Source organism: Triticum dicoccoides, chromosome 7A, assembly GCF_002162155.2.
Source record: "Triticum dicoccoides isolate Atlit2015 ecotype Zavitan chromosome 7A, WEW_v2.0, whole genome shotgun sequence".
NCBI lineage: Eukaryota > Viridiplantae > Streptophyta > Magnoliopsida > Poales > Poaceae > Triticum > Triticum dicoccoides.
In genome coordinates, this window is record NC_041392.1 from 508,545,517 (window position 1) to 508,556,572 (window position 11,056).

The 11,056-nt window shown below is 43.4% G+C and overlaps 1 protein-coding gene and 2 long non-coding RNA genes across 6 annotated transcripts; 1 reads left to right on the forward strand and 2 right to left on the reverse strand.

Moving 5' to 3' along the window:
* Positions 1–979: 979 nt before the first annotated feature.
* Positions 980–5,476, reverse strand: LOC119327753. Of its 4 annotated transcripts, none has more exons than XR_005158675.1 (7): positions 4,771–5,476; positions 3,618–3,807; positions 3,413–3,498; positions 3,217–3,324; positions 1,804–2,270; positions 1,626–1,676; positions 980–1,557 (listed from the first exon to the last, which is right to left on the reverse strand). It is a non-coding gene; the product is annotated as an uncharacterized LOC119327753 (long non-coding RNA). The 4 variants fall into 4 exon arrangements; XR_005158674.1 differs by lacking the exon at positions 4,771–5,476 and adding an exon at positions 3,915–4,764; XR_005158676.1 differs by lacking the exon at positions 3,618–3,807.
* Positions 5,477–5,619: 143 nt separating this feature from the next.
* On the reverse strand, positions 5,620–6,492 carry LOC119330339. Its single transcript, XM_037603444.1, has 2 exons — positions 6,076–6,492; positions 5,620–5,994 (listed from the first exon to the last, which is right to left on the reverse strand). Exons 1-2 carry the CDS (start codon positions 6,404–6,406, stop codon positions 5,738–5,740), a joined length of 588 nt encoding a protein of 195 aa, XP_037459341.1. The 5' UTR covers positions 6,407–6,492; the 3' UTR covers positions 5,620–5,737.
* A 3,289-nt stretch (positions 6,493–9,781) lies between these two features.
* LOC119332085 lies at positions 9,782–10,491 on the forward strand. The gene is made up of 3 exons (XR_005160807.1): positions 9,782–9,969; positions 10,052–10,225; positions 10,402–10,491. It is a non-coding gene; the product is annotated as an uncharacterized LOC119332085 (long non-coding RNA).
* The last annotated feature ends 565 nt before the right edge of the window (positions 10,492–11,056 follow it).

Here is an 11,056-nt window from a genome sequence, read left to right on the forward strand (position 1 = left end):
CAAGTCGATCACCGACATGCATCTGGGCCCAAACCATTTTGGTCTTTCTTGCAAGTGTACTCCTAACTGGGTTCACCGTTTTATTTTTTTATTCTAGTTGCAAGTCGACCACCGACATGCAAACTGGAGCTCGTCTCTTTTATTTTTACTAGCACAAATGCCCGTGCGTTGCAACGGGAGAGAATTCTTTTTAGCATGCACTCAATTTTTCTAAGAAATATATATGCAAGCACAACCCCCATGTTTCGCTATGAAGAAAGTGCTAGTTACCCTGTCCACCTAAACACCGAACTCAAAACATCTGACTGCATGGCACGGCAACATCAGAATGTTGCCACCCAGGGAGGCGTTGCAAAGGGATATTAATATCCTTGAACCCACGCATCTAAACAGATAAATATCAAGACAAATAACTATTACAATAAACCGCTAAATTCTGGCATGCAAACGGAAGACAATGACAATCTCCATTTATCAAAGAACAAAAAATTGTATGAAACTAAAACAATAAATTTGGTCTCGTACTATGAATAATTCATAATACAACAACAACTTATCAGGTCAAGGGTACAAATTATTTCTAGTGAAGTGTAGAACCCATGGGTGATTGACCTTACAAATATGATAATTCTGGTAACAAAATTGCTTGTCTTTTCCATATGTGCCAAAATGATCCTTGATAGAACACATGGATATAGTTCAAAAATGAACCAAGGATCAGAAGCTTGTGGATTGACCCGTTTCAAATTTAGTATGAACATGAGTAAAATAAATATAATAATTTATGACTGGACTGGAAATGTGATCTCCTCTGTGGATCACACCTGCAAAATAATGATATAATGTACTTGAATCTAGGAAAAAACTTATATGTAAAATTTTAGATAAGACTAATACCAAGCTGTGCATGTCTAGTTGTCCTGCTGAGCTCCATCTCACCTACAATCTCTGGACCAACTCACTTCTTAGCGATCAACAATGAGCGCAGGCAAGTCACTATGACAACACATGAATGTCTCACAACAGATGCATCCAATAATTCAAACCAGCAGTTAAGCATCACTATGTACATTGCCGATGAAGACCCTAGTACAGTGTTGCTGATTGAGAAAATAAATATGCAATGCCGATGCTACTATTTTCAGGTATATACACAGTACCAAATAGAGGTAGATTCATCAGTGAATATGTGAGTCCTTGATTGCACTGTCATCAAAAAAGCTGCTCATTGCCCATGTTTGTCTCCCAATTAGCTACAAACAGACAATAAGGTCAACTAACAATGCACATTTTCATTGAGTTAAAAGCATAGCCTGCAAAATGAATCAGATGCCAAGATTTCACTATTCTTTAGTGCACTGAAGATCAATGGAAAACGCAAATCAGCAAAGGCCCGCAATCATGGTATTTCATTCAAGTCTGTAGCATTGTGATCAGGTCTGCAGTTATGGTATTCCATTCAGATTTGTAGCATTGAGATCATCGTCGTGTCTTCGTAACCATCATGATGTACATCCCCGGAGGTGTCAGCTGACAATACCAGCATCCATTGGAAATCTGCAACTATGTATCAGCACCTTGTCCACGTGCATGCCTGTAAGACAACTAACTAATGGTCTTCTTACCTGCTGTTCCTGATCGTTCTTCCTTGGACTTCAGTTTGGAATATTGACGGCCTAACAAATCAAAAGCATTTCAATCCATCTCATCAATCAGCTTATGTGCTAGCTCAGAGCGCCCAACCTTTTCAGGTCACTGATCAGTGGACGGTGGATATATAAATCAAAGGCTGGTGTAACTTACACGCACTTGGACTCGGGCATCGCCTTGAGGTCATGGTGGACAACGTCTGGTCCAGTCCGATCCCTGACCAAGCCGTTGTTTGGATCGGCAGGTGGGCTATGTGAGCGAGTGATGTGAGGAAGCGGACGACGTGCGCGAGTGCCAATGTGCCTGACAAATTAACTGACAACTGAAACTTTATGAAACTAATGAACTGAATTTTCTGAATCTGATGAACTAAATCTGACGAAACTGATGAAACTGAAACTGTCGAATCTGAGGGAACTTCAGGACAGCATAGGTGGCACCGTAGTGGCCTCGTGCGAAGGCTGCTGCAGCCTTAGAGGGAGCTGCACGAGGGAGGGGCAGCCGAGTTGGTCGTCATCCCTTGTCGTGGATCATTGGAGCTGCGGGTCGCAGGTGGTGGAAGAGCATATCCGGGGCTGGGAGGAGTAGCCGCAGTTCACCGCATATAGGGCACGTTAATCCTGTACGGGCAGCCAGCATACCCAATCAGGATTAAGTCACGAACTCGCAATCCTGATGAAGTCAGATCTCTCGATAATAGGCTGCCCGGTGTGATACAAATGCTAGCAGTATGTGTACTTCTTAAATTAAGTGAAGCAAGTTCATACAATAATTAGAAGGTTCAGTACACTTTTCTGTTTCAAATTGTTTTTCTTGTGATGCGGCAAAGAAATTCTCCTACAGTTGCAAAAATCATTATTCATAGTTTAATAGTAATAATGTCCAGGCAGGCACAAATTTATTGCTAAATGTCCGTGCCAACTATGACATCAAAGGTCTCCCGTTGTATCTGGAGTAGTGAATCCGAAACTTTTTGTTCTACTGAACCTATATAAATCTCAGATTCTCAATCCAAGAGCTTCTAACTCTTCTCCTCGACATCAGTAACGCCCATTTGTATCTCAATTATGGTACGGAGTGAAATCTAGGGTAAAATAGAAATGATTGAATAGGCTTAGCAATGCTTTTGCAAGTTTAAAACACAACTTTCAGTGATGGGAGAAGATCAAAATTTCATGTTACCTACATGTTCAGTAAAACATGAGTACATTGCTTGCAATACGGCCTATAAGTAGGATCAAGATTTCAAGATCGGCGTTTTTGCACAAGAGAGTTTCACCAACAGTAGCAAGTTACCTGGTGGGGTATAACAACCACTGCTGCTCGCTAGAGTCTGACCGTAACGACGTATTCATATGTAAATATATATTCAATAAATATGTAAAGCCCAAATCTGTATTTTATCAATTTATTGAAGCTATAACTTTTATATTTTAACATGACATGATTAATATAGAAAACTATGTAGGTTTGCAGCATGATAATTATCAAAATGACTTTGTATATAAACTACCAATAAGATATTCCAAGTTGTTCCGAAAATAACAGAGAAATGTTACTACATACCCATACTCCTCAGGCATATTTTTCTGTTGTTATTCATACGTCATTGCATCACACACACACACACACACACACACCAGAATTGATTGCATCAAGTGTACTCCATTGCATCTGCCAACATTAATTGCGATATATGTCAGTGTACATAGATATCAAGAAAACTTACAAACTTTCATAGAAATAACTTCAGCAATCTTACAGTTGGAGTTGCTGTCAAAATTATTCTCCATAGATCACGTGCTAGTTTTCTTTCTTTCTTTTTTTGCCTAAAGCTCTCCATCTTCACTGCATAATTGTTACGTAGGTTGAAGTGGACCTTGTTAGATCAATACAATAGGCTAATTCCCATAAGACAAATGATTTTGCAGGATACTTCGACAAATAAGTTAATGAAAATTTGCAACCTGGTAAGCAAAAGAGGTAGGCGCAAGATGAGAATTCACATGCAGTTGCAGAATAAATATGATGTGTCACCAATTAAATTGCTCTCGTCAGATTTGTTAATCATAATGGCAATCTTGGGGGAAGAAGTAGAGGGCCCTGAAGCAGGTAGGACGACACGGAGGCAGACCATGTGTGTCGCAGCTTGCGGAACTAAAATTTAAACCAGCAGCAGTTCAGGTTACATGAGAAAACTGGAAATAGTTATTTACTAAGGTTTAGTCAATATAAGGAAAAGATGGGTAGAAAGCATACTGTACCCAATTCATGGTACATGTCTCTGAGTCTTTCAACAATATTATAGCCCTGATCCTTGTCCCTTTCTTTAGAAACACTGAAATCCTCCTCAAACTTAGAAATTCAGACTATACTGCTTAGCTGCAGTATAACACCCTGACCTGAACTCTTTATTTGGTGCCAGGTAGCACTTTGATGCCGTGTTTATATGTTCCAAAACTGTAGGTGGACTGGTGGAGTACTACTTCAGTGATGAGGATCTTCTGATGCATATCATGCCATCGATTACCTCTCTTTGGACATCTTCCTTAATTTAGTAACTCAATTTTCTAATGGGAAACTAATGGCGGAGATCCTATAGACCTCTGATGCAAATTACCTATCCACGACAGAGTCATAGAACAATCAAGCTATTCTTTTTCTTTACTAATATTGCGGGTTGTACAGATCCGGCCAGACCTCACCGCCGACAGGGAGGCATTGAGGTGGGGGCCATGTTCGTTGTGATACTCATTAGCATGGCAATGAGAGGGCCTTCCGGCCCAGCGGCTTCATCAACTAGCGCGTGTGCCACTGCCATATACAAGAATCATCTACACAGAATTTCTGTTTAGTGCGTTCATGCCTTTTTAATTTGCCAGTGATCGATGCGTGGACTGCCGGAACATGCATTCTAATCAAAGGGCGGTGGTGCAGACACTACAACAAACGCAATCAATTCAGAGTCAGAAACAGAAAAGGGATAAGCAGCATCTAGACCATTCACCAATTGTAGTAACTGCTTCATCTTACAGGCCACACAACTTCAAGAGCATAGCAAGCAAGCAAGCAGAAGCAAAAAAACTAAAGCAACAAAGATAAAAGTCAAACAGCACTCACCGACGGCAACTAGAGCTCTGCGCGGCCCCTGCCAGCGCCATCGCAGACCACCAGCTCGAACGGCCCTACCATGTCACGGACCCTAACGCCGGAGCCGAACGCCAGGTCGCCATCGCCGGTCATGAAGTCGACTCCGTCGGGCCCGACCACCTCCCCCACCGCGGGGGCGTCGGGGCGGCTCCAGTCGACGGCCCCGTCGGAGGCCCGCGCCAGCGCGACCGCGGGGCCCCACGCGGGCGGGGAACTCGTAGCACTGCACGGCGTCGACAAGCGCGCCCTCGGCGTCGAGCGGTCAAACCCGGACCTCGGCGTCGGGGTCCCAGCCGTACTTGTCGACGATGGCGTCGACGACATCATCGAAGAAGGTGGGATCCGGGGCGGGCACCGGCTGACGGCCCGTGAAGGCGTAGGCGTGGGAGGAGGCGTTGGAGATGGCCGCGAGCGGGGACAGCGAGGAGCAGCGCGAGGAGAAGTAGGAGGATCGGGCAGGCGTAGGATGTCCGATCCCCCCGGAGGCCCGGACCAGCGCCACCGCCATCTTCGTCCTCATGGTGTGTTGGGGACGACGGCCTAGAGTCGGGATTGGGACAGGCGGAGACCGGGCGTTGCGTCCGTCCGTTCGGGTGAGAACGAATTGTTTTTTTACTTATCTTTATCTTTACCTCTTTATCTTTATCTTTATCTTTATCTTTATCTTTATCTTTATCTTTACCTCTTTACCTTATCTTTATCTTTACTCTTTACCTATATATATATATATATATATACATACACACTAATAAAGCAGATACTGCTTCTGGTTGTACATCATTGGTATTTTTACAGAAAAGTCCTTCTGCTTTCTGGGAATTAAACCCGCAATCCCTTTTTAAGTGAATTTATATGTGAATATATCTGAGTAACGGTCCGTTTTTTCATACAACCCCTTGTCATTTGAGATATTCAACCCGCAGTGCATGCAGTTATCTTATCTCTTATCTGCTCCCTTTCCAGCGCGGCGGAGGATGAGAAGGTGAGGGGCGACGCCGCGCTCTACACTGCCTACGCGCCGTCGTCCATCCGCGCGGTCTGAACGGGCGCTCCTCCCGACAGCACGCGAGGCATGAGGCAGCGGCTGGTCGGACGGATCGAGGCGGAGGAGCACAAGGCCGACGAAGTGATGGCCGGAGGCGGCGAGCTCCAAGGCGAGCGGGGGTGCTGCAGGTAATGTTCCATGGTGACTCCCTTCCCAAGAGAAATAACAAAGATTAGAGAGAGAGAGAGAGAAGAAGCAGAAGGGAAAAAGCGAGAGAGAGGAGTAGATGCCTAGCCTGCTTGAGGCGGCTCTCATGACGCGGTTGGAGGAGGCAGCGCGGGGAGGCCGGTTGCTGGAGTGGAGAAAAAGGGTGTTCCTCTCAGTTGTCCTCCTCTCCCGACGGCAGGCAGGCAGGAGACGGCGGATCCGGCTGCTCCGGCGACGAGGCTGACAGATCGAGGCGGAGGAGCATGAGGCTGACTGAGACGGTGGGCAGGGTGCTGCAGTTGTCCATGGCGAAAACAGAGAATGAGAGAGAAGAAGGAGAAGAGAAAAGCCAAGTGAGAGAAGGAAGAGGGGTTGCAGCTGGCTTGGCCTGCTTGAAGCGGCTCGAGGCACCATCTCCCGGCGCGGTCGGAGGCAGCACGGCGGAGGCGGCTGCTGGAGTGGAGAAAAGGGGAATTTGCGGATGAGAAGGGGGGGAGGGGGGCTGCGTTAGTGACACCAAGTAGATTGGGCCTTGAGATAAGACTGACTAAAAAATAGATTGGCACTACACAATCTTATCTGGGGCCACCAGAATAATGACCACCGCTCAAAAAAACAAACAGAATAATGACCAAGTATTATTTCGTCTCTGTTTTCTCACGAACTCACTAGCCGTCAAAACTGAAAGAATAATATATATACATAGGTTAGGCCAGACAACGAAAAATACAGGCTGCACGTCGAACGAATATAAATTGTCTCCAGGCACTGCTGATCCTGATTCACAAAAGTGTATAATAAACCATGCATGCTTTATGTGTCCTTGCAATAGAATGTGTAGAATGTTTAGTTGAATTCAGTGAATCTTTTGTATATCTATACCTATTAATAAAAAAAGCGTTCCTTACCATCGTAATTCCGTCTACTTTATATTCGTACGCAATTTCGTTCGTTCGTGCTAGCGTGAAGTTGTTATATCGTACCACCAAGATTTGAAGACATTAATAATTCTATATGTAGGATAGCATTAACTTTACTTAATGATAGTCATCTAAAAAGATTTAGACAGAATATCATAGTAGGCTAATATAAATTTAAGCTGCAAGCCAAATTGGTTGCACAATATTTAAAAGGGGTTGGTGAGAAAAAAACACATATATTTAGATGTTTATCTTGAAGCTAATTAAATTAATTTGAGTAGCTATGCATGCTCTATTTATGATGCAAAATTTAATCAATGTCCTTTTTTAATCAACAACAGATTTCTGCAAACTTTTGAGAATCCTGCATATATCACAACAGAATAAGGGCTTCACGCTTAGCACACGACAGAATGATACATTCCTGGATGTTCGATGAAGTATACCATATTTTTATGTCGGGTGTCGGTAACTTAAAATAAGCACCACATGTACGATATTTTTATTATCAGTGCGGTAATCTAAATATAAGGTTGTTCACCTGATTAATTGACTAGAATTCACGTTGTAAGTTCCGAACTAGGGTCCCAAAGAATCATATAGTTAATTGATCCATCAATGATATACACTTAATTATCCATTTGGTTCATTTATGTCTAAAAAAATCCATTTAGTTCATTTAGCTCCACGTGACCGCCGGCACTAGCCGCCTCATTCGTCAGGGATGAAGGCACCATGCACCGGGTGCAGGAGGCGGCAAGAATGTTGGCAGGTACAGGCACAAGTTTGCCACATTGTCATTCATCGCCGAGACCATTATGTTTCTTATCATGGGATGGACGAGGTGAGCAACAATGCATGCATTTTCCTCTAAAAAACAATTATGTTTCTTTTTCTTTAGAAGAAAATGGTCACAATAATTTAATCTGCTATTTAGTAGGATATCTGTAATCAAATGAAGACATAGTTTTACATTATTCTATAGAGTTTTGGTATTTGAGTTAAGAATAAATAACGAGAATAGCTTCACTAGAATAGTTCTTCCTAGATTTTTTGGTAATTCAACTCATCCAGTAGCTTGATAGTTTTATCATTATTTTTATTTTATCTGTGTAACTTGATTATTAGGAGATTTATATTCACGATACTAGAGAATGGGTGGACGTTAGGCAGAAGAAGACGGAAGGTACTATTCAAAGGTGAAGAACTAATATCCTATTTTTTTAAAAGGAACTAACAAGTTAGTATCAAGATAATGGACTTTAGATTAGCTACTACTTTTTTTAGAAAATATGTCATTTTGAAATAGAGGTTGTAGACCCGTGGGAAGGTGTGTGATACTTTGTTTCTCCCGTTGCAACGCACGGGCATGTTTCCTAGTCCTAGTCCTATCCTAGTCCTAGTCCTAGTCCTAGTCCTAGTCCTAGTCCTAGTCCTAGTCCTATCCTAGTCCTAGTCCTAGTCCTAGTTTTTTTACTAATAAAGCAATTAGTGCTTCTGGTGGTACGTCGTCACTGTTTTTACGAAAAAGTCCTTGTGATTTAGAGTAATAAACCCGCAGTCCATATAATAAAGTCAATCGAACCGGTATGACGAGAAAGAAAAAAAAACAGCCTCCCGATCTAGCTCGTACGCCGCCGCCTCGTGCTCTGCTCCTCCCCGAGGCCCCTCGCTCGATCTGGACCAGCAGGTCCCGAGCGCCTTGGCCTGCTCCTCACGCCGGCGTCCCGCGCCACTGCCGCCGACCTCCATCCGTTGTCCATTACCCTCTCCCCCACACTCTATCTCTCTTCTTCTCCCTTTCTTTTCTCTTTCTCAAATCTTGTCTCTGTCAGGAACGACAGCGCCATGGATCCCGATGTGAAGCTTCACTGCAGCCTGATCTGACCTGGGAGGGGGTCGCGTTGCGCTCGGGCGCCGCATCAGGTGGCGGTGGCGAGGTGGGAGGGGAGCACGGAGATGGGCGCGCAGAGACGAAGGAGGAGAAAAATGGAGAGGCGGGGAGGCTACGCTCGGGGTCCGCATCAGGCGGCAACAGCGAAGCGGGAGGTGCGCACGGAGACGAAGGACCCGAGAATGGAGGCGTCCGGGAGCGAGGACTTCGCCGGCGTCAAAGCCACTGCCAGGCGGGACGCGCAGGTGCGCGAGGGGCGCATGGCTCCTCTCCTGGTGCGGCACACGAGGGAATGAGGTGGGGATCGAGCTGCCGGCACACCACCCGCCGTTCACCCTTGCTCCACACTTCGTCGGAACTCCATCTGTTGGTTCTGCACTTAGGTATTCACTGAAGCAAACTTTGTAATTTCCTGATATATCTTAATGATTGTTGAAGCCAAACTCGCATCTCATCTGCTTTTTAATAGTTTTGCATAATTTACTTTCTTGAACTGATGGTCTGAACTCTGAAGTGGTGTCTTATACATGGTTAGATAATGTAGTGGGGAATTTTTCTGATGTACAACCTATATATCAGAAATGGTTGAGCTTGGAATGATCTGTCCCGGTTATTAGTGTTTGTGTTCCTGTAGATCAAATATCTATTTGTAATTTTGGATTAGTATATTTGCTTTGAAAGTCAGAATTGCATTTACTGTTTTCTTTTTGGCGCAAAAAGAAGTAGTTAGTGTTAAACATATGTTAGACAGAGCTACTTACCAATGGCAATTTGTCTGGAGATCTGATGTTTTTTGTACATTGTTGTGGCTGAAAACCTGAAACGATTTGTGTAACTGATAGTCTGTTGCTTTACTTCTACACTGCTTAATTAACCTGCGATTAATTTTGATATTTGATTTTTGGCAAGAATCATCGGACAATAGATTATTGATCATGCATGAAACGTTTTAAAGGAAGCGAATCTACATTTGCATGCTCGGTTTGAAGACTTGCCAGCTGGGTGAAGAAGCTTTCTGACAAACATCCAAATCACTCTAATAGGCCCAAGTTGAGCATATGTTAGATGGTCTGGATGACATGGATGGTGCCGAGGATGTCCCTTTTGATGAGCTCATAGGCATGCAAGGCTTAGTATTTCACTTGGTTGAGAATGCAATTACAGTAAGGATCTCTTCTTTGTCTTACAAATGTGTTTCCTTCATGTTTACATGTATCTGATGTTGTTTCATTTTATTTTCTTAAGATATGTATTACATACAAGTCTGATGGATTCAAGAGAATGAAGAGTAAATAATACTATACTATAAATACGTCAACTACAGATAACCCTTCCAACTACAATGTTGCACCTGACAACCTCCTACTCAACGAGGCCAAGCTATCTGCAGGGGACCATGCCCCTGGACGTTCCTAAGAGGTATGGACCTAAGGATGGCCTTGCTTGCACTATATTGTAGCAATATAATCCATAATGCATGCAGTTTGCTTTCTCCCTTTCTCCCATGGACTCTGAATATGATATCCACCGTCCTTTGTAGGTTCATTAGTTTACTTTTTGTTGGCGCAAAAATTAATATGTAGTTGTAACCGCAGGTGTGCTGCTAGATGACCTTCTTGCTGCTGAAACAACAAATGCTTGTAACTGCAGCTCCTGCTAACATGCAAGCTGGATGAGCACCGGGTATATTTTCTACGATGATGAACAAACATGCAAATGACTGCAGAAACAATAGCTGATGGAGCTGTGGTTCTTGGAAACCCAGTTGCTCCTCCTGTTAATGGGGATGTGTATGCGGATATCAGCCCTGAGAATGTTGTGGTCCAGTGACACCGAGGTTTGCATTATTTCTGTCCTAGACTTGTGCAGACCATCTTTCTATGGATGGTCTTCTATTCATATTAAATGTGAGCTACCGCGTACTGATATGTGTCTCGAACTTATTTTGTGTGTGTGTGCAGAAGATAGTGCAAATGTGCTAATTATTTGGTTGAAGCATCTGCTGCAGAGGTTGAGGTAATTAGTGCTACTTTAGCTGCTATAAAGGCCAGACAAGTTGGAGATGAGATGAGCATTTTATCATATTGCTTTGCCAGTAATAACCAAAATTGATTGATTTAGTTTCACACAACATAGATAATTATATCGTCAGGTTCAATTTTACTTATGAAAGTTGAACATTTCTTATCTTGTTAGATTTCCTCTTTGTAAGTTCTAGGACTTTAGTTAATTGAATATCTTAAGGCATGC

Coding starts and splice junctions, on each gene's coding strand:
- LOC119330339 (XM_037603444.1), bottom strand. CDS start 6,406: ATGGTGCCTCGAGCCGCTTCAAGCAGGCCAAGCCAGCTGCAACCCCTC. Junction 5,995..6,075: donor AGCCGCCTCAAGCAGGCTAG/GCATCTACTCCT, acceptor TCTCTTGGGAAG/GGAGTCACCATGGAACATTA.